The following is a 24,275-nucleotide window of genomic DNA, read 5'->3' as shown; positions in this document are numbered from 1 at the left end:
GGAAAGTATTCAGACCCCCTTAAATTTTTCACTCTTTGTTATATTGCAGCCATTTGCTAAAATCATTTAGGTTCATTCTTCTTCCTCCATGAATGTACACATAGCACCCCATACTGACAGAAAAACAAGACAGCCATTTTTAGGTCTCTCCAGAGATGCTCAATTGGGTTTAAGTCAGGGCTCTGGCTGGGCCATTCAAGAACAGTCACAGAGTTGTTGTGAAGCCACTCCTTCGTTATTTTAGCTGTGTGCTTAGGGTCATTGTCTTGTTGGAAGGTAAACATTCGGCCCAGGTCCAGAGCACTCTGGAGAAGGTTTTTGTCCAGGATATCCCTGTACTTGGCCGCATTCATCTTTCCCTCGATTGCAACCTGTCCCTGCAGCTGAAAAACACCCCCACAGCATGAAGCTGCCACCACCATGCTTCACTGTTGGGACTGTATTGGACAGGTGATGAGCAGTGCCTGGTTTTCTCCACACATACTGCTTAGAATTAAGGCCAAAAAGTTCTATTTTGGTCTCATCAGACCAGAGAATCTTATTTTTCACCATCTTGGAGTCCTTCAGGTGTTTTTTTTAGCAAACTCCATGCGGGCTTTCATGTGTCTTACACTGAGGAGAGGCTTCCGTCGGGCCACTATACCATAAAGCCCCGACTGGTGGAGGGCTGCAGTGATGGTTGACTTTCTACAACTTTCTCCCATCTCCTGACTGCATCTCTGGAGCTCAGCCACAGTGATCTTTGGGTTCTTCTTTACCTCTCTCACCAAGGCTCTTCTCCCCCGATAGCTCAGTTTGGCCGAAAGGCCAGCTCTAGGAAGGGTTCTGGTCGTCCCAAACGTCTTCCATTCGAGGATTATGGTGGCCACTGTGCTCTTAGGAACCTTAAGTGCAGCAGAAATATTTTTGTAACCTTGGCCAGATCTGTGCCTTGCCACAATTCTGTCTCTGAGCTCTTCAGGCAGTTCCTTTGACCTCATGATTCTCATTTGCTCTGACATGCATTGTGATCTGGAAGGTCTTATATAGACAGGTGTGTGGCTTTCCTAATCAAGTCCAATCAGTATAATCAAACACAGCTGGACTCAAATGAAGGTGTAGAACCATCTCAAGGATGATCAGAAGAAATGGAAAGCACCTGAGTTAAATATATGAGTGTCACAGCGAAGGGTCTAAATACTTAGGACCATGTGATATTTCAGTTTTTCTTTTTTAATAAATCTGCAACAATGTCAACAATTCTGTGTTTTTCTGTCAGTATGGGGTGCTATGTGTACATTCATGAGGAAGAAGAATGAACCTAAATGATTTTAGCAAATGGCTGCAATATAACAAAGAGTGAAAAATTTAAGGGGGTCTGAATACTTTCCGTACCCACTGTATGTATATGTATATATATAGATATATAATGTGTATATCAAGTGGATCGTGTTAGAATTAAATTACATCCATATGTTTGAGTATCATTTATGTCATTTTCAATTATTTTGAAGAAATCTGTCTTTTGTACATAATCAGATCAAAGTGCTCTTTTAGAAAAAGTGAAATTTTCAGGACAAAAGAGGGATTGATGATTCAATTGAAACATAGTGCAGACAAGACAGGATGTTCTTCGTCTGATAAATTGTGCATTTCCAAGCCTAGATAATAGCACTACATCTGAAAAATGGGAGCTTGGCATACTTCCCTCTTTTCTCAGACTCATTATGACAATATGTTAATATTTCCCTGGATATTGAGGAAAAAATACACTTTTTATTAGGAGCCCAAAAAGGGTACGGTAATTTAACTTTATTACTATTATTTAATTCATGTTTAATTCCTTGTTTTGTAGTGAAAGGCGATATGATTGCAAACCTGTAATAAAATAATTAAGTAAAATGAATGTTGGAAATGTGATGCTTTTGGTAATTATAATCTTTCTGCTAGATGAAGGCGCAAGAGGAAGGGAACGAAAATGCGCATTTTTGTATGTGTATTTCCTGGACATAAAGGTTTTAATGTACTTTGTAACAGTGATAACACTGGACTACGAAAACCTTGCTTCCTGGACACCTATAGATTTTTGTCTGCGAATCACAAAAAAAAAAAAAAAATTAACTCATTTTAACCACTACCATTTTATAGAAATTTTCAGGTTTTTTATTTTTTTGGAATTTACAATGCATACAGTGCCTTACAGTATTTATACCCCTTGAAATGTTCTACATTTTGTCATGTTACAACCAAAAAATGTATTTTATTGGTATTTTATGTGCTAGACCAACACAATGTGGCACCTAATTGTGAAGTGGAAGGAAAATGAAAAAAATGTTTTTTTCCAATTTTTTTACAAATATCTGAAAAGTGTGGTGTGTAATTGTATTCAGCCCCCTTTAGTTGGATACCCCTAACTAAATTCTAGTGGAACCAATTGCCTTCAGGTCACCTAATTAGTAGATAGAGTGCTCCTGTGTGTAATTTTAATCTCAGTATGAATACAGCTGTTCTGTGAAGCCCTCAGAGGTTTGTTAGAGAACCTTAGTAAACTAACATCATTATGAAGGCCAAGGGACACACCAGAGATGTCAGGGATAAAGTTGTGGAGAAGTTTAAAGCAGGTTTAGGGTCTACAAAAAATATCCCAAGCTTTGAACATCTCACGGAGCACTGGTTCATCCATCATCCGAAATTGGAAAGCGCATGGCACAACTGAAAACCTACCAAGACATGGCCGTCCACCTAAACTGACAGGCTGGGCAAGGAGAGCATTCATAAGAGAAGCAGCCAAGAGGCCCATGGTAACTCTGGAGGATGCAGAGATCCACATCTCAGGTGGGAGAATCTGTTCACAGGATAACTATTAGTCGTGCACTCCGCAAATCTAGCAAGATGACAAAAGTGGCAAGAAGAAAGCCATTGCTAAAAAGCCATAGGAAGTCCCATTTGCAGTTTGGGAGAAGCCATGTAGGGGGACACAGCAAACATGTGGAAGAAGGTGCTCTGGTTAGATGAGACCAAAATTTTACTTTTTGGCCTAAAAGCAAAATGCCATATGTGGCAGAAAATGAACATTGCACATCGCCCTGAACACCCCATCCCCACAGTGAATCATGGTGGTGGCAGCATCTTATTGTGGGGATGCTGTATCAGTTTTTGGTACCTCAGGCCAATGAAAAATGGGACTTTTAAGGCAAGTATGAAAATACGATAAAGTTCAAGCAAAATCGCTAATAATAATAAAATAATATTTAATCCTTAAAAATCATAAGTACAGTGAAGTTCAGTAGCGTGAGAGGGTTATAGACCCTTGTGAAGGTGTGTAATAGATGGAGGATAGTGACACGTGGTAAATGGTGACTTTTTAGGGGTGTATCTCTGTCATTCCCTGCTGGTAAGCTTGGGTTGCTTTGATCAGAGATGTCTCCTATATCCTACGCGTTTCGGCCCTTTTAGGGGGGCCTTTTTCAAGGTTGCTAGTCACCATTTCTGTTGATAGAATACAGATATGGTGTTAAATATTTATAGGTATTCACCACTTTTATTAAATATAAGTTGTGGTGAGTTTTTTCAAAATAGTACATACATATTGGTTTCTTTAAATCCTTGTATGTTGAGGTGGCTCCCTCTTTAGCACAGCGGGAACCTATGCGGTTTCCTGAAAAATATATATGGAGTTCAACTGCAGGGTTTGTATTATGGGTTATTTAATTCTGTAAGTGTACTTATTTTGAACTTACATATTAAGCCATGTTTCACTTAGTGGCTAATTTTGGTTCCGGTATAAGTGAAAACCGGTCCTTTTCAAGGAGGTCCTTGTGCCTATAGGTGGTGCAATGTGAAACAGGTATATGTGGTTCAAAGCATTAAATAAATGAATCGGATACAGTGTGTAAAAAACGTTGGGTATTGTTACCTTAATTCTTATATTATTGCCGCGGTGGAGTCTTTAAAGTTTGTCTCCAGCCGGATCGCACTTTAAAAGAGGGAAAAACTCCTTCCTTAGTGTGATGTCTTTTAGGGGTTTCAGTGTTTAAAGACAAATGACTGCACAATATATAAAAAACGATTTTAATGAGAAAAAGCACCTGCCTCCCAGAATCTTCATACCTGGAAGCCTACACATAGAAAAACCGTTCAGACAGACTGTCCTCACTCCTTTCCAACATGGATACAACCGGATATCCCCCTCCTTCCCCCTTTAACCTGACCATATACTACACTGCTATTAAGAACTTAATTAAACTACACAAATGTTTTTGTGTTTTTCTGTTCATTTATTTCCTTTTTCTGATTACCATGCACTTATGTTATGTACAAATCCTTGCATTAGAATTCTCCCAAACTCTAGCACACCCGGCACGGTAAGCCCCTAGGAGGATCCCCCCCCCCTTTGATTTCCTCCTAGGGGCACTTCACAGGCACAGCTCAATAGCCAACGACATCGGCCCCTCAGACTTAAAAAGTCTGGAATCTGTGCCCTCTCCGTGTCGGCGGCCGCGCCAGTGAGCAACAGTGGTGGAAACTGGAAGCGCACTCTGCTATTGACGCAGGCGCACCAGAGACACACACCAGCTGTGTGCGATCAGGCTTCAGACGTGCAGCGCCTACTGCGCATGCGCGAGTCTGATAAAAAGGCCGGGGAACCACTACCTTTCTCATTCTCCAACTACATGGGGATGAGAGAGGACCAGAGCGGCGCACCTGAAAACAAAATGTAAGTTTCAACTTCGGATACATCTGCTTTAAACACTGAAACCCCTAAAAGACATCACACTAAGGAAGGAGTTTTTCCCTCTTTTAAAGTGCGATCCGGCTGGAGACAAACTTTAAAGACTCCACCGCGGCAATAATATAAGAATTAAGGTAACAATACCCAACGTTTTTTACACACTGTATCCGATTCATTTATTTAATGCTTTGAACCACATATACCTGTTTCACATTGCACCACCTATAGGCACAAGGACCTCCTTGAAAAGGACCGGTTTTCACTTATACCGGAACCAAAATTAGCCACTAAGTGAAACATGGCTTAATATGTAAGTTCAAAATAAGTACACTTACAGAATTAAATAACCCATAATACAAACCCTGCAGTTGAACTCCATATATATTTTTCAGGAAACCGCATAGGTTCCCGCTGTGCTAAAGAGGGAGCCACCTCAACATAAAGAAAACAATATGTATGTACTATTTTGAAAAAACTCACCACAACTTATATTTAATAAAAGTGGTGAATACCTATAAATATTTAACACCATATCTGTATTCTATCAACAGAAATGGTGACTAGCAACCTTGAAAAAGGCCCCCCTAAAAGGGCCGAAACGCGTAGGATATAGGAGACATCTCTGATCAAAGCAACCCAAGCTTACCAGCAGGGAATGACAGAGATACACCCCTAAAAAGTCACCATTTACCACGTGTCACTATCCTCCATCTATTACACACCTTCACAAGGGTCTATAACCCTCTCACGCTACTGTACTTCACTGTACTTATGATTTTTAAGGATTAAATATTATTTTATTATTATTAGCGATTTTGCTTGAACTTTATCGTATTTTCATACTTGCCTTAAAAGTCCCATTTTTCATTGGCCTGAGGTACCAAAAACTGATACAATATTTAACCAGGGACGACGGCAAACCCGACTATACATAGGGCTATAGAGATCAAAAAACCCCTTATACATTGTGGGGATGCTTTCCTTCAGCAGGGACAGGGAAGCTGGTCAGAGTTGATGGTAAGATGGATGGAGCCAAATACAGGGCAATCTTAGAAAAAAACATGTTAGAGGATGCAAAAGACTTGAGACTAGGGCAGAGGTTTACCTTCCAGCAGGATAATGACCCTAAACATACAGCCATAGCTACAATGGAATGGTTTGAATAAAAGCATATTCATGTGTTAGAATGGCCAACTCAAAGTCCAGACCTAAATCCAATTGAGAACCTGAGGCAAGACTTGAAAATTGCTGTTTACAGATGCTCTCCATCCAATCTGACAGAGCTTGAGCTATTGTACAAAGAATAATGGGCAAAAATGTAATTCTCTAGATGTGCAAAGCTGTTAGAAACATACCCAAAAATATTTGCAGTTGTAATTGCAGCGAAAGGTGGTTCTATAAAGTATTGACTCAGTGGGGCTGAGTACAAATTCACACCACACTTTTCAAATATTGATTTGTAAAAAAAATTTGAAAACCATTTATCATTTTCCTGCCATTTTGTGTTGGTCTATATAATAAAATCCCAATAAAAAAACATTTACGTTTTTGGTTGTAACATGACAAAATGTGAAACCTTTTAAAGGGGTATGAATTATTTTTCAAGGCACTATATTGGCAATGCTGGACACATGAAGAAAAACATACGAAAACATGAAACTGTTGTTGAAGCACATCTAGTACACCAAGTACAACTGGAATATCTGTAGAGAAAGGGATCCCTTCTACATTGAATATACATTGCCCATTTGAAAGGGATGATCCAGGGATCCCTTTCTCTACGAATCCAGTGCACAGAAATCGCCTGATAGAGGATACCAATTATTACCCTAAGGCGCATTACCCCTGTAACGGTATACAATTCTGGTGAGTGCGGGATATATTGGAGGGGTGCACCGTTTTCTCACCTGGCACCTAGCACTCGGACCACTTTGAATATCACCCATCAAAATTACCGAAGCACTGTTTTTACTTTGTAGCACTTTATGGACTTTTTATCACATATTTTGGATTATTGATATTTATTTTTAAGCTCACTACATTTCTTATAGATAATTAATTTATTCCGGATTTTTATCTGGTATTTTTACTTAATATCATCACTATTTGACACTTTTAATATGTATTGAGTCACTGGAATACGGTTTATTGATATTTAAATTTATCCTTCTTTATTTATTGCACTTATCACTTTGTCTTTCGACTCACTGAGCATCATTCTATTCTGGTTCTTTTAAACCACAATATCTGTCACTTTTGCACCTTATATCATTTATATATCTACTTTTAGTGTTTATTGTATACTTTTTGTATATTATTTATATACGCACAATAGCACTTTTAGATTTTATTTAATCCAGTAAAACAAACTCCTCCCTTTCCACACATATTTTATCAATTATAGGCAGCGCCATCTACCTCACTTTACCCCATATGAAGTGCAACATGTCATTGAAGATTCCTTTTCTGCATTTACACTTTGACTCCTTTTCCTGAAAATCTAGCTGCAGTCAAATGACAAACATAGTGAGAGGTTTCACCAGAACATTGCCCCTGAGTACAAATTAAAATCAGCAGCAAAAATCTTTTAGCCCTGTTGAACTCAGAAAGCATGTTGGAAACCTCATGCAATTAAATACTTAATCATTAATAGTAAATTTTCTGATTCTCAAGATTTATACATGATACAGTCATTATATGTGTTCAGTTTGAAGAGGTCGCTCATAATCCCCAAAAGTTTTTTAGAGGGCGAAACTTTTGAAAAAAAAAATGTGATGTGTTGTCCAGTGTAATGCCCAGGAAAGTAAAAAATGTTAGCGTTATAGATGGGCTAGATCATACAATCTCACAAGTAGTAATTGTTAGACCCTGTCCCATACCTATTGGAAGACTGAGATGATGGGGGAACTTCTTTTGTCCACCCCAATTGTTTCTTGAAATGGTATTTCCTTCCCACACTCTAATAAAAAGTTATAAAAATCCCCCCAAAAAATCCCCATCATGTGCCAAAGGTCAGCAAGGAGAGGCAGATGCTCACAGGACACTAAAAGAAGGCAAGCAGCCTCTGTGTCCAGAGTGAAAAGTGGTGGTCATGGACATGGTGCATCCTCTGCAGGCGGGACACGCTTGTCCTTTTTTTTTTTTTCTGGTGCTGGCCGTGTTCTTAAACTACAACATGCAGAAGAGTTGGTGGAGTGGATAACTAAGCCGTCCTCATCCTCCTCATCCTCTGTCACCCAGGCTCATAGTAGTTTGCCTTCCACCGCAGCTGCCAAATCAGCCTATTCCACGTGCTCCTTATCCACAGATCCACAGATTCCATAGCCCCACCATCATGCACGGAGGAGTCACATAAATTATTTGATCATAGTGTCCGTTACGTACTGCTGGAGAATGCGCAACAATTTGAATGAATGCTCCGATAATGGTTCCCAGGTTGAGGAAGGGAGTTACGTGAGCCTTGAGAAGGGTGCCAATGACGGACATACTAGCAGTCATGTTCCCCCAGCTGCAGCATACTGCTAAGTTTGCTCCAGTGATGAGGAGGAAGGGGATGATGAGGTCACTGACTGCACTGACTGTACTTGGGTGCCTGAGAAAATTAAGGAGGAGGCACAACTCCAACAAGGCAGGATGTCCTCCAGGGGCCGGCTTAAGGGCAGCCACCCTATTGCATCACACCACAGAGCTCCACAGGTGCAGGGCGCTGCTAACAAAAGTTCATTGATGTGGGCTTTTTTCAACACGTGCAGCAGACCGCAGCATTACTGTTTGCATGTCATTGCTGTTTGCACGTCATTTCATTTTTTTTTCCAATTTTTTTTTGACAGCTGGCCCCTTCCTGCACCCAGCAAGAGTAACTGAGGGGTTAGTGTTCAGGCACCACTAGGGATGGGCAAACTCTTTGGACCGAGCATAAGTTTGGCTTGAACATCACCCATTCAGGTACTTGCATAACACCTGAACTTTCTCTGCACTTAGCGGAATTTTCGCCTGTCAATCGCACAGTCAATAGGTTAGTAAGGCTTCCCTGCTCAGAGCGGAGTTTGAAAAAAAATTAAAAAAAAATTGGGGTAAAAACAGCTTGGGGGGAACCTTTGCGTCTGGTATGGCTTTTAAGGAGAACCCCATGACAGAATTAAGAAAAAAAAAGGTGTGGGCCCCCCCCCCCAAAATACATGCCAGACCCTTAGGGTCTGGTATAGATTTTAAGGGGAACTCCACGCCAAAATTAAAAAAAAAAAGAAAAAAAAACATGGCGTGCCCCCACACCCAAAATCCATACCAGACCCTTTTCCGGGCATGCAGCATGGCAGGCCAGGAAAGGGGGGATGGGGGAGCGCTCCCCCTGAACCATACCAGGCTGCTTGCCCTCAACATGGGGGAGTTCCCCCTATGTGAATGGGTATCAGGTACATTGTACCCATACCCATTCACCAAAAATGTGTAAAAAGTAAAAATCACAGGAAACTCTCCTTTATGAAACTAAATAAAAGGAAAAAAAAGTGTCCCTCGATGTAAATCCATAGTCAATCACGACACCCACCGTACCTGTGACATCAGAAGGGGGCGGTGCCACGGAGTGATGTAACCAGCTGGCCCCTTGCCAATAAATGAACTTTCAAAGCTGAAGATCGGGCATATGGGGGGCACAGGCAGCCTCTTAGGAGGCAAAGCATGTTTTGCAATTTTTCGGGTTGGCGGGCATCGTGATTGACAATGGATTTACATTGGACACTTTTTTTTTTTTTTCTGTTTAATAAAGGACTTTTAAAAACTGTTTCCTGTTTTACTGTTTCCTGTGTGTCAGAGCCCCCCTGCCACAAAGTACCCAACCCCCTATGTTAAAGGCATGTGGTCTGGTATGGCCTTGTGCTTCCCTGACCTGCCAGGCAGCGTGCTTGTATAAGGGTCTGGTGTGGATTTTAGGGAGGACTCCACGCCATTTTATTTTTTTCCCTTTAGAAAAGTCAGTATTGCTTCAGCAGGCTCCATACATCGTAGAGATGCACCACTTTACAGGCACATTAAAGGGACCATCCAGGCATGATATTTAAAGGAATTTTCATTTTTATTGTTTCACATTAAGCATTATTAAAATCACTGCTCCTTTTAAAAAACTGAATTTTTGTAAAATCTTACCTGTAAAATTCCTTTCTCTGAGTCCTCCGACAGTCGCCGCTTCCTCTAAGTCATCACTGTTGGGTATTGTCCTCTGCTCCGCAGGAGTAGATAGGCATATAGACTTAGTTAAAAAACAAAATGCATTTGCATATACACACCCCTGGGGGCTGTCCCATCTGGTCAATACCCCCCTGCAGTATCACTCCCAACTCAGTTTGGTAGCATAGCAGTAGGTAATAAGAACCCCAAAAGAGGGGCCGGTGACTGTCGGAGGACTCAGAGAAAGGAATTTTACAGGTAAGATTTTACAAAAATTCAGTTTTCTCTTACGTCCTCCGACAGTCCCCGCCTCCTCTAAGTCATCACTGTTGGGATGTCCCAAAGCAGTATAGACATGAGGGGTGGGAAACGCAACCATAGAAAAGGCAACGCAGTACCCACATCAGAGAAAGGAATCTTACATGCACCGTAAGTGAACCTACTGGGCAACAGAAAAAAACAATGCTCAACAGGAGCAACAGCCCAGGAAAGCAAATACCAACAGCCAGGGACCCAGAAAAAAATTCAAGGGTCCTTAATGGCACTGCCGCACTGAGAACTTTGCGGCCAAAGGAAGCATCAGCTGATGCCAGAACATCTACTTTGTAGAATTTGGAAAAAGTGTGCACCGACGACCAAGTCGCAGCCTTGCACACCTGGGCCAACGAGGCCCGATGCCAATAGGCCCAGGACAAACTCAAAGATCTGGTAGAGTGCGCCTTTACAGGGAAGGGTGGAACCCATTCCTTCAAAGCATAAGCCTGCTCAATAGTCTGTCTGATCCATTTGGCAATAGTTGCTGCAGACGCAGCCATGCCCTTCCGAGATCCCTCAGGAAGGACAAAGAGGGAATCCGTCTTCCGAAAGGATTCCGTAGATGACAGGTAAACCCTGATCGCCTTGACAACATCCAAGGAATGCAAAGCAATCTCCTTCGGATGCTTAGGCTTCGTACAAAGCGAAGGCAGGACAATGTCCTCATTAAGGTGGAACTCAGTGATCACCTTGGGAAGAAAGGACGGGGGTGGTTGACGGACCGCGCGGTATCACTCCGCTGTGGTCCCATACACAGTCTGCACCCCCAAACACCGAAGCGACACAGGGAAGGGAACCCCCAAACACAGACAGCGCCGCAGCGCATGTACAAGCGATCCCTGCAGGGACCGCATCAGGGAGTCACCAGGCACAGACATGGGGACCACACATCAACACAGGACTGCCACCCCACACAGAGGCCCCACACAAAAGTACTTACCTGTACCAGATGGCGCGGGGAGCCTCTCAGAACGGAAAGCCGCTGTCCTCATCTGACAGGGAGTGCCGTTTGCCAGGGACATTGCACTGCTGAATCGCAGATGCGTCCAGTGAGGTAGCCACCTCACGGCTGCATCCCTGCTGCGAACAGGGATGGGTCGTTCATAGTGCCAGGGCGAACCATAGCGGAATGCTCGATGGCGGGCTGGGGGTCCATCTGACCCTCTGCCCTGGAGAACCAGGGCGGTCAGTCCGAATCCCAGCACTGCAGGATCCATCTTCTTCCGAAGAGTCGACTAAAACTAAAGCTGACAAAATAAACAGCTAGTAAAGTAAGGAAAAAACTGAAATTTTCAAAGAAAAAATGAGGTAGGCTGAGACTGTAGCCCCAGCACAGGGAAACCTAACTACTCCTGACGCTAGGCAGATTAAAACTGAGTTGGGAGTGATACTGCAGGGGGGCATTGACCAGATGGGACAGCCCCCAGGGGTGTGTATATGCAAATGCCTTTTGTTTTTTAACTAAGTCTATATGCCTAGCTACTCCTGCGGAGCAGAGGACAATACCCAACAGTGATGACTTAGAGGAGGCGGCGACTGTCGGAGGACGTAAGAGAAACTATCGTTTTTAAAAGAAAAAAAAAAAAAAAAGTTTGCATTGATGCATGTCCCCCAGGGCAGTACCCAGGTCCCCATATACTTTTTTGGCAATAACTTGTATATAAGCCTTTAAAATGAGGAGTTTTCGTTTTTCATGTTCTTGTCCCATAGACTTTAGTAGACCTCGCATGTTGGTTAGAACTTTTTCTCTGTTCGAGATGTTCTGGTGCAAACCGAACAGGGGGGTATTCGGGCCATCCCTAATGATCACAAAAGTCTTTGTCACAAATACTGTATTTAAAGGATAAGTCCACCCTACACAAAATCCCTGCATCTATAGAACTCTTCGATATAAGACCTATCTAGCTCTGTAAAGAAGAAAATCAGTATACTTAGCTTTTTTGAAGCTAATCTGACCCAATCCCACGCTGAGCTGTGAGCCATGGCTTTGCTTTGGAGGCCACGGCCGACAACGGAAGCCCCATAGTAACTCTATGGGGGACGTCACTTCCCATTCATTTTACAGCCGTTGTCGGCCTCGTCATCTGCAGAGCTTCCGCCACTGGAGATCGGGTCGGATCGGCTTAAAAAAAGGTATGTGTGATCATTTTCTTCTTTACAGGGTTAGATAGGTAATCGTAGATCAGGGAGGTCTATAGATGCAGGGATTTTAGTTTTAGGGTGGACTTATCTTTTTAAGTAATAGCAAGTATAGTGGTGTAAATCTATAGTGGTGTGATTGGCTGCTTGCGACAATGGTTAGATACACCCAAACCAAAACAATGTCAGATTGGATGAAACGCGTTAGAACGCCCTGCCGCTGAACAATTCCAGGGTGGCAGCGGATTGGCTTTCTCCTGCAATACCTTGCTCTGTTCATTTTATGATATTTGCCCTGCTTTTAACAATAAAGATTTAAATGCTACACTTTAATAGGCTCTTTGCTGGCTTTATGGGGAGCTATTTGTTTTAGCGGGATTGCTTCCTCCCTTTGTGAGAGTTGACCCTCGGGAGTAGAGACACATATGTATGAGGATGGCTTGTGACCATAGCGCTTGAACCTGTGTTGACTTTTTATAAGCGTACAAGTTTACCAAAAGTGGTGTTTCAAAATCCGCTGTTAGCAGGGAACCCCGCTGACAGCTGAGGAGTCATCTGTTAAGGATGTGGTGGTCGGCTTCCTGGCCCGCTGTTTAGCAACCAGCATTGTCAAAAACTGCTAAGCAACGAGCATTGTTTTTTCACAAATTCCGGTTTGCTCCTTAGCAACCAGCTCAATGCGGTAAATTGCTGCATTAAATGTGGTAATTACCGCTAAATCTAACAAATACCATATTCAGCATTTTTAAAGGTAATTTCTTAGTGAATTGAACTTTTACAACGGATTTACTGCATGTGGTATTTTACCGCATTTTATTTTCCATTATTTACTCTTCGTGAATTGACCCCTATGGGTCCTCTGAATGAATGGTTGAGAGGAGGCAGGGGAGGGCGAGTGGCACTGATGCTTCAGACACAGCCATTGATTTTAACCCTAGCAGCACCAGAAGATTGCTGGTGTGGTGGTGTATCCAGTAGGACGTTTTCTACAGTATGCAGCAGTCAGCAGGACATGGGATACACTTCATTAGAGGTAAGTATGTCCCTGGTGCTGTATCCACAAAAAAAGTTTTACATAAACTTTAGCTTTAAATGTTTGTTTTTGTTTTTTTTTCGTAAAGATTAATTTATTAAATGTTAAATACTTTTCACAATTAACTAATCATTTAAACTTTATTCATATTTTATGCAGAAAATATTTGCGATTCAGAAATGTTTTTTGTATTATATTCTAGGCACAGTGTGAGCTTGGCAGATAAGAGGGTCAAGAGAGTGCTGCTTTCCGTTTTTACAAGTGAAATACCAAATCTATTTGGATTAAGTTGTCAGGATTTAACATGCATTGTGCTTTTTCTTTGAAGCATTGTGTTCTGGATGCTGTTTTGCACCTTTTTTAAATGGACTGCCAACTTTTTTGTGTGTCAAGGTCACTTGCTGCCCTCTTCTGGAAGTCAGTGTATTTCAATGTGCTTACATTTTTACGTGTGCTGGCATTGTATAAGTATTCAGCATTGTTGCATAAATGTTTTTAGTGGTTTAATTAGAAATATATATTTTAATTTTTATCCACTTCTGAACCGGAAGGTTTTACCCCCTTAACCACTTTAAGACCGGGCCTATTTTTGACACTTGGTGTTTACAAGATAAAATCATTTTTTTTTTGCTAGAAAACTACTTAGAAGCCCAAACATTATATATTTTTTTGGTTAGCAGAGACCCTTGAGAATAAAATGGAGATCGTTACAATATTTTTATCAAACCGTATTTGTGCAGCGGTCTTCCAAACGCAATTTTTTTTGGAAAAAATTCACTTTTTTTAATTAAAAAATAAGAAAACAGTAAAGTTAGCCCAATTTTTTTCCATAATGTGAAAGATAATGTTACGCCGAGTAAATAGATACCCAGCGTGTCATGCTTCAAAATTGTGCACGCTTGCGGAATGGCGACAAACTTTGCTACTTAAAAATCCCATAGGCGACCTTTTAAAAATTTCTACAGGTTACCAGCTTAGAATCAGAGGAGATCTAGGGCTCTAATTATTGCTCTCGCTCTAACGATCGCGGCGGTACCTCACACGTGTGGTTTGAACACCGTTTACATATGTGAGCGGGACTTCCTTAAGCGTTTGTTTCTGCGCGCGAGCTAACAGGGACAGGGCGCTTTAATTTTTTTTCCTATTTATTTTATTTATTATTTTCTATTTTTACACTGTTTTTAAAAAAATAAATAAAAAATTTGATCATTTTTATTCCTATTACAAGGAATGTAAACATCCCTTGTAATAGAAATAGGCATGACAGGTCTTCTTTATTGTGAAATCTGGGGTCAAAAAGACCTCAGACCTCACAACTACACTAAAAAAGGTATTTAGCTTTAAACGACCAACATAAATAGTCGTTAGGCGGTCGGTAAGTGGTTAATGACCAGGCCATTTTTTGTGATACTGCACTGCATTGCTTTAACTGACAATTGTGCGGTCATGCGACGCTGTACCAGAAAAAAAAAGTTTGTCTTTTTTTTTTCCCCCAAAAATAGATCTTTCTTTTGGTGGTTTTTTGATCACCTCTGCAGTTTTTATTATTTGCGCTATAAACAAAAAAAGAGCGACAATTTTGAAGAAAAAACAATATTTTTTACCTGCTATAAAACACAGCCAATAAAAAAATCTAATTTCTCTTGCGTCCTCTGACAGTCGCTGCCCACTCACACAGTCTTCACCAATGGGTATTGACCTCTTATCCACAGGAGCAAGCTAGGCATAAGACTTGTTAAAAACAAAGCAATTTACATAGACACACCTACAGGGGGCTGTCCCTCTGTTCCAATACCCCCGGCTAGCCTCATTCCCAATTCAGTTTGTCTTCTGCCTAGTAGGAATAAGATAGGCTATCCCTGTGCTGGGGCTACGGTCTCAGCCTCTCTCTTCTGTTTTTATTACTTTATTTTATGCTAGTGTTTTTTCTTTGCACGATTAGATTTTTATTTATTCCTGTGTTTAGTTAGTCGAATCTTCGGAAGACTACAGCGTTGCGGAGCTGGGAATCGCACTGGTCGTCCTGGATCCCAGGACAGAGGATCTTATGGAATCCCAGCCCGCCATCGAGCGTTTAGCAGGCTATGAGTACGCCCTGGCCTCGCAAACGACCTGCCCCTGTCCTCAGGGGCGAACGCCCGCGAGGTGGCCTCAGTTGCGGTCTAACTGTGTGTGGCATATGTCCTGTCTTTGGCGGACGGCACCCCTGCAATCTGGGGTGGGAGGTTCCCGTCGTGGAGAGGCGCCCACGCCATCTTGGTCTGGTAAGTAGTACTCTGTGTGGGATGACAGTCTGCTGGGTCTGTTTTCCCTCCCTCATGTCTGTGTCTGGGGCTCGCATCCTCCTGGTCCCTGCAGGGGAGTCACTGTGTCCGGAACGCTGTGTGGGGGTTTGTGAGGGTCCCTACCCTGTCGGCACTATTTGTGTTTGTGTGGGGGTTCAGACATTTTTACCGATGCGGTAAAAAAACGCGGGTCCACCATTTTGGGTGTGGGCGGCTGTCTGGCCTCACTGTGGGCTCTTCAGCAGCCATTTTCCTCTGCAGTGTTGGCGCCGTTCGGGCGCCATCTTGTGTGTGGCACGGTTCTGTGTTTACACGTGTCGGCGGCCATTTTCCCGGAGCCTCCCATTGAAATCAATGGGCATCCATTTTTCTTTAGCCTGTGTTTTGCTTGGCCTCTAGCGGTCTGACATCACTTCCTTTCCTGCATACAGAGGAATCGTTCAGCGGCGTGGTAACACTCCTGGGGGTTTTTCTTGCGGTTTTAGGAGATTTTCTCTTGCTTTTGGTTATTCTTTAATGTGTGGATGCTGCAGTTATAGTCCTGGTTGCGGTGGGTATCGCCGCCGTCGCGTCTTAAAGGGCCAGCGCCATACAAAATTTTGTTAATTTTGTTAATTTCATGGAGTCCCAGGACAGCAAATTCCCCCCAGCCTTTGGTGGGTGATTCAGGTACGCCTAAATCTTCTACCCTTACTGCTGCTCTTGCGACTTTAGCGTCCAAGGTGGATTTATTGATGTCAGAATGGGCTGCTAGCAAAAGGCCTAGGCTTTCACTATCCTCTGATTCGGAATCTGATATGGTTGCCTTGGACAGTATATCCCCTGAGGGGTCTCAGTCCTTCCATTCGGATGGGGAGGCGGAGGATGAGGGTCGGGATGATTCCCTCCCTGAGACGGCCAAAGAACTCGCTGCTATGTCTGCGCTTATTTCCTCGGTTAAAGAGACACTGCATTTAGAGGATGAGCCCAACCCGCCGGGTAAGCGGTCCTCCTTGGGGACCCGTAGAACCCAGAAAGCGGCACAAGTATTTCCTTGCCCCTCTGAGTTTCACGAAACGGTGAACGAATAATGGCGTATTTTAAATACGCCCTTTTGTGGTACCTAAACGGTTTCAGTCCCGTTACCCTTTTGCGTCTCCTACGGATTCGCGCTGGACTGTGGCTCCTAAGGTGGATCACACGGTGTCCAGGTTAAACGAGGCCACTCTTGTCCTCAGAGGACTCCGGTGTTTAGGGACCCTACGGATTGGCGGGTGGAATCTTACTCGCCACGCTTATATGGTGGTGGGTTCTTTGATGAAACCTATTTTCGGCTCTGTTAGGGTGTCTCAGGCTGTGGTTGATTGGGCCCAGGTGCTCAAACGCACCCTGGAGGCAGATTCCGCCCCTCCGACTACTGTGGAGATGGTGGAGCAGATTCAGCAGGCGGTTTTGTACCTGTGTGATGCGGCCTTGGATGAGGCTCCTCTAGCAGCACGGCTGTCTGCTGTCGCGGTGATAATCCGTCGTTTGGTATGGCTGAAGAGCTGGTCGGTTGGCCAGTCTTCACGGAAGACGGTGTCTGACATCCCCTATGCGGGTAATCGTCTTTATGGGGACTCCCTGGATGAATTGGTTAAAGGAGTCACTGGGGGCAAGGGTACTCTGCTGCCCCAGAACCCCAATTGCAAGTTTTTCTGCAGTAAGCGGGCCCTTCTTTTAAACCGAATCAGGGGTCCTTTCGTGCCTTCAAGGCACAGGACAAGGGGAAACCCTTTAAGGGCCAGGGTGGCCAGAAGAAGCCCTGGGAGGGCAAGTCAAAATCCACCCACGCTGGCTCGGCGGGTCCATCCGCCTCAATCTGAAGGGACGCCCGCACCCGTTCCAGGAGTGGGGGGGACGTCTGCATGGTTTTCTCGAACCTTGGCTGCTCCGCATTCCGGACAGGTGGGTTCAGGAAAACATTCGATCAGGATACAGGATCGAATTCCTTTCACTGTGCCCAAAAAGGAGGGCAAGGTGCGTCCAATTCTGGACTTGAAGGCTCTGATCCGCTTTGTGCGGGTTCAAAAGTTCCGCATGGAATCCCTCCGCTCGGTGGTGGCCTCTTTAAGCCCGGGAGATTTCCTGGCTTCCATCAACCTCAAGGTTGCGTATTTACACATCCCCATACCTCCAATTCGCAACATTATCAGTTTGTGGCGTTACCTTTCGGTCTCGCTTCGGCTCCAAGGGTCTTTACCAAAGTTCTGGCGCCTGTTCTGGCCCTGTTACGGGCACCGGGGATTGCGATCTTGGGATATCTAGACGATCTCCTGTTAAGATTGATCTGTCGACTACCGGTCAGACGCTCCAGGAGTTCGGGTGGACCATCAACGTTCAGAAGTCGACTTTGTCCCCTTCTGCTCGCCTCCCTTACTTGGGAATGGTCCTGGACTCTGCCCAGGCAAAAGTCTTTCTGACTCTAAAGGACGAGGTCAGGTCCCTCAGGGACAACGTATCCTCCTCACTCAGGACCTGTATGCGGTCCCTGGGGTTGATGGTATCGGCCTTCGAGGCAATACCGTTTGCTCAGTTCCACATGCGATCTCTTCAAGCGGAGATCCTGGCCAGATGGGACAGGCATCCTCAATCCTTGGAAAAGAGGGTATCTTTGAGTCGCCACGTCAGACGGGATCTTCTGTGGTGGCTCCAGTCTCCGGCTCTGTCGGAGGGGAAGTCCTTCCGCCCATTGTTGTGGACGGTGATCACCACGGACGCCGGCCTGTCGGGCTGGGGTGGCATCCTGGGCATTCTGTCGGCCCAGGGCTCTTGGTCGGAGGTGGTATCCTCCCTACCGATAAACATTTTGGAATTGCGAGCGCTCAGACTGTGCTTGCTCCATTGGTCTGCCCTGTGTGGGTGCAGATGGACAATGCAACTGTGGTCTATTACATCAATCACCAAGGGGGCACCAGGAGTGCCCGGGCAGCCCAGGAAGTGACCAAAACTCTGTCTTGGGCCGAGACGCAGGTTCCGGTGATTTCGGCAGTCCACATTCCAGGTGTGGAGAATTGGCAGTCCGACTATCTGGTTCGCCACACCCTGGACCAGGGGGAATGGTCCCTGCATCCAGAGGTGTTTCAGATGCTGTGTGCGAGATGGGGAACCCCGGATGTGGATCTGTTCGCATCTCGGCTAAACAACAAGGTGGGAAGGTTCATGGCAAGAACGCGCGATCCTCTGGTAGACGCCTCGGATGCGCTGGTGGTGCCTTGGCATCAGTATCGCCTGATTTATGCCTCCCCCCCCCCCCGATTCAGTTGTTGTCCGGGTTCCTTCGCAGGTTGGTCTCGGAACGGAAGTTGGTGATTCTGGTGGCCCCGGACTGGCCGCGCCGATCTTGGTACGCGGACATCATGCAACTGGTGGCTCCCATTACGAGACGATTTCCTATCTCAGGGGCCGATCTTCCATCCTGCTTTACAGTCGCTGGATTTACCGGCGTGGCTGTTGAAAGCCATGTCTTGAGAGATCGTGGTCTCTCCTCGGTGGTCATTCCTACCCTGCTCAAGGCTAGGAAGGCCTCGTCCGGTAAAATCTATTACCGTACCTGGAAGGCTTATTTTGCCTGGTGTGCATCCAAGGGCATACGTCCTCGCTCCTTTTCGGTGGCTAGGGTGTTGGCCTTCCTAAAATCTGGTGTGGGCCAGTTGTCTGCACTGGCCATCATTTTTCAACGCCCCTTGGCGTCAAATTCCTTGATACGTACCTTTATTCAAGGAGTGCGTCATTTGGCTCCTCCTCGGAGTGCGCCTTTGCTTTGAGAACATCAGGGAGATTTCTCTGCCTCTGCTGTCACGAAAGGTTGCCTTTCTGGTGGCGATCACATCTGCCCGCAGAGTATCGGAATTGGCGGCCTTGTCTTGCCGCTCCCCTTACCTGGTCGTTCATAGAGATAAAGTGGTCTTGCGACCTAACCAGTCTTTCCTTCCTAAGGTGGTTTCTGATTTTCACCTTAACGAGGATATTGTCTTGCCTTCGCTGTGTGCGAATCCTAAGCATCCTAAGGAGTTTGCATTACATTCCTTGGATTTTGTCCGGGAGATCAGGGTTTACTTGTCGTCCACTGAATCCTTCCGAAGGTCAGATTCTCTTTTTTGTCCTTCCTGAGGGTCCTCGGAAGGGTATGGCTGCGTCTGCGACAGCCATTTCAAGATGAATCGGACAGACGATTGTACAGGCCTATTCGATTAAGGAACGGGTACCACCCTTCCCTGTTAAGGCGCACTCTACCAGAGCGGTGAGTGCGTTGTGGGCTTTCCGACATCAGGCTTCGGTGGCCCAGGTATGCAAGGCTGCGACTTGGTCGTCCGTGCATACCTTTTTCAAATTTTACGAACTGGGTGTTTTCGCATCAGCAGATGCCTCCTTTGGCCACAAAGTTCTGTGTGAGGCAGTGCGTTGAGGGGGCCCTGGCTTTGCCGGTCCCTGGCTGTTGGGGTTGTTTCCCCCTTGTTTATTTGCTTTCCTGGGTTGTTTGCTCCAGTTGAGCTTTTCTGTTGCCCAGAGGGTTTACCTTTTCTGTTCAGTTAAGGTTCCTTTCTCTGACTTGGGTGTTGCGTTGCCTTTGTGACGGTTGTGCTTCCCACCCCTCATGTCTACACTGCTTTGGGACATCCCATTGGTGAAGACTGTGTATGAGTGGGCGGCGACTGTCAGAGGACGTAAGAGAAAACTGAATTTTTGTAAAATCTTACCGTAAAATTCCTTTCTCGGAGTCCCCTGACAGTCGCCGCCCGCCCCTCTTTTGGGGTTCATGGACTATCTACTACTTGCTACCAAACTCAATTGGGAATGAGGCTAGCCGGGGGTATTGGACCAGAGGGACAGCCCCCTGTAGGTGTGTCTATGTAAATTGCTTTGTTTTTAACAAGTCTTATGCCTAGCTTGCTCCTGTGGATAAGAGGTCAATACCCATTGGTGAAGACTGTATAAGTGGGTGGCGACTGTCAGAGGACTCGGAAAGGAATTTTACAGTAAGATTTTACAAAAATTCCGTTTTTTTGATCAATTTAGGCCAATATATTTTTGGTTAAATAAATCCCAAGAAGTGTATATTGATTGGTTTGCGCAACAGTTATAGCATCTACAAATGATTCAAAAATTTTAAAGCATTTTTGTTTTATTTTTTTACTAGTAATGGTGGCGATCAGCGATTTTTAGTGGGACATTGTGGCGGACAAATCACACATTTAACTGACTTTTTGACACTTTTTGGGGACCAGTGACATTATTACAGTGATCAGTGCTAAAAAAAAATGCTCTGTCACAGCACTAATGACACTGGCATGGAAGGAGTTAACATCAGGGGTGATTAAAGGGTTAAATTTGTCCCTGGGGGGTGTTTGCTAACTCTGTGGGGGTTGCTCTGACTGGAAGACAGACATCATGCTTAGCAAGAACACAAGATCTGTCTTCCTCCCTGTCAGAACGGCGATCTGCCTTGTTTACATAGCCTCTCCCAGGAATGATCGCAGGTGGCTGGTGGACATTGTGTCCACCAGACCTGTTGATGCCATCCCCGCTAGCCAATCACAGAGCAATCGCGCGTTACGTCGTTTCGCGCAATAGAGCCACACTGCCGCAGTAAATACACGGCGGGCAGTCCGTATGTGATTAAGCATGGTTTTATACCTTGAAACTAAAAATTAACATTTTCATTGATTTTGAGGGAAGCTGTAAGCAATGTTTTATAGGGTTTATTTGGTTACAGCTAATTTTGTATTTACTGCAAAATGTTTGTGTTTTTTTTTTTACAACTAATTTTTAATCTCTGGCTTTTTAACAGGGTTGGAGTTGGAAAGGAGGCACATTGGGCAGAATGAATGTAACAGGTACCAAAATTAAAGTTTGCTTTTTGAGTTTAATTCCACTTTAATGTATATTCAGATACCAATTATATATTTTTTTTAGACGACCATGAATAGTTTGTGAAACACTAAAAGAGAAGTTAAATTCTGATCATATTTCATGCTAGACCCATATGTAGGGTGTAACATGAAATATGGTTACACTCTGCAACCCCCCTCCTCCTTACAGATTCTGGGGGTTCTCCTCCTTTCAGCATCCTGTCATTTATTTAAAACAATTGCGCCTTTAATTCACAGGAAGTCTCCTCTAACACCTTGGCAGGGGGAAATGGAGCATACATTTTCAGACCTCACCGCACTTATATTGAATTAATTCAGCCTCTAGCTCCAGGCCTGTGGCTGGAGAAAGTCTGCAGGATGCCAAGAATTGTACCCATGATCCACTGCTCACAATTGCAATGCATTGCAGGCCCTAATACAAAAAATAATGTGAAATCTAAAAAAAACTGCAGCGCTAACCATCAATAAAACGCTTACATATTTCAGCTGTGAATATTATCAGCAATAAACAAATACTTTACACCTCAAATTCGTGGGGGTTGATATGCGCCCTAGGTGACCCAACATCCACCCTCACTCACCATACATAAACATGTAGGTCCAACAGTGCTCTATGACACTCCTTAGCTGTACTGTATAATCCAGGCCCCATAAGCGAACCCTCCAGCACCTTACTCCAGTATTCCCTTGGTACCTCAGATGCTGATATGAGTGGGTACATGCCCAGAGCAAGGGGGGGGAGGAATGCCTCCGTAGTATAACGCTGTTTATTGTTAGAATAAAATAGTAAACTAGGAAGCACTGCTACACCAGTATCCCACTCAGTATTAGCGTGTGCTGAAATGCGTAGTCGATTTTGCAAATTTTTATTAATCAATATGGGTGCATTTTGTTTTCTGCAAAAAGGCTAAATTGGTCTTTTAGGTGTATAAAAAAAAAAAGAAAAGGCACATAACACATTTTACAACAGATCATAGTCTATAATATACAGTATATGTTAATAAACCATGTTCCTTAATATGTAAACTCGTATACCATAGTGTTTTCCAGTAACAGCAGTTACCTTTGGTACTGTAGTATCGTGGTTGTTAATTAAAACAATACAGTGCATTGCGAAAGTATTCGGCCCCCTTGAAATTTTCGACCTTTTGCCACATTTTAGGCTTCAAACATAAAGATATAAAACTGTAATTTTTTGTGAAGAATCAACAACAAGTGGGACACAATCATGAAGTGGAACGAAATTTATTGGATATTTCAAACTTTTTTAACAAATAAAAAACTGAAAAATTGGGCGTGCAAAATTATTCAGCCCCCTTAAGTTAATACTTTGTAGCGCCACCTTTTGCTGCGATTACAGCTGTAAGTTGCTTGGGGTATGTCTCTATCAGTTTTGCATATCGAGAGACTGAAATTTTTGCCCATTCCTCCTTGCAAAACAGCTCGAGCTCAGTGAGGTTGGATGAAGAGCGTTTGTGAACAGCAGTTTTCAGTTATTTCCACAGATTCTTGATTGGATTCAGGTCTGGACTTTGACTTGGCCATTCTAACACCTGGATATGTTTATTTGTGAACCATTCCATTGTAGATTTTGCTTTGTTTTGGATCATTGTCTTGTTGGAAGACAAATCTCTGTCCCAGTCTCAGGTCTTTTGCAGACTCCATCAGGTTTTCTTCCAGAATGGTCCTGTATTTGGCTCCATCCATCTTCCCATCAATTTTAACCATCTTCCCTGTCCCTGCTGAAGAAAAGCAGGCCAAAACCATGATGCTGCCACCACCATGTTTGACAGTGGGGATGGTGTGTTCAGGGTGATGAGCTGTGTTGCTTTTACGCCAAACATAATGTTTTGCATTGTTGCCAAAAAGTTCGATTTTGGTTTCATCTGACCAGAGCACCTTCTTCCACATGTTTGGTGTGTCTCCCAGGTGGCTTGTGGCAAACTTTAAACAACACTTTTTATGGATATCTTTAAGAAATGGCTTTCTTCTTGCAACTCTTCCATAAAGGCCAGATTTGTGCAGTATACGACTGATTGTTGTCCTATGGACAGAGTCTCCCACCTCAGCTGTAGATCTCTGCAGTTCATCCAGAGTGATCATGGGCCTCTTGGCTGCATCTCTGATCAGTCTTCTCCTTGTATGAGCTGAAAGTTTAGAGGGACGGCCTGGTCTTCGTCGATTTGCAGTGGTCTGATACTCCCATTTCAATATTATCACTTGCACAGTGCTCCTTGGGATGTTTAAAGCTTGGGAAATCTTTTTGTATCCAAATCCGGCTTTAAACTTCTCCACAACAATATCTCGGACCTGCCTGGTGTGTTCCTTGTTCTTCGTGATGCTCTCTGCGCTTTAAACTGAGCTCTTAGACTATCACAGTGCAGGTGCATTTATACGGAGACTTGATTACACACAGGTGGATTCTATTTCTCATCATTAGTCATTTAGGTCAACATTGGATCATTCAGAGATCCTCACTGAACTTCTGGATAGAGTTTGCTGCACTGAAAGTAAAGGGGCTGAATAATTTTGCACGCCCAATTTTTCAGTTTTTATTTTGTTAACAAAGTTTGAAATATACAATGTATTTTGTTCCACTTCATGATTGTGTCCCACTTGTTGATTCTTCACAAAAAATTACAGTTTTATATCTTTACGTTTGAAGCCTGAAATGGGGCAAAAGGTCACAAAGTTCAAGGGGGCCGAATACTTTCGCAAGGCACTGTATATACCTACTA

At 43.9% G+C, this 24,275-nt stretch overlaps 1 protein-coding gene across 2 annotated transcripts in view; it reads left to right on the top strand.

Annotated features, from left to right (window-relative positions):
* Window positions 1-24,275, top strand: part of ERICH1 (glutamate rich 1) — a 201,872-nt gene that overhangs the window by 78,480 nt on the left and 99,117 nt on the right. For both annotated transcript variants that reach the window (XM_082249555.1, XM_082249556.1), the window contains exon 3: window positions 21,456-21,501. In XM_082249555.1, the coding sequence (XP_082105681.1) occupies window positions 21,456-21,501 (46 nt within the window). The remainder of the gene's footprint in view (window positions 1-21,455; window positions 21,502-24,275) is intronic.

Source organism: Pelophylax lessonae, assembly GCF_965119305.1.
Source record: "Pelophylax lessonae genome assembly, chromosome: 3".
Lineage (NCBI taxonomy): Eukaryota > Metazoa > Chordata > Amphibia > Anura > Ranidae > Pelophylax > Pelophylax lessonae.
This window is presented reverse-complemented; position numbering and strand designations above follow the sequence as displayed.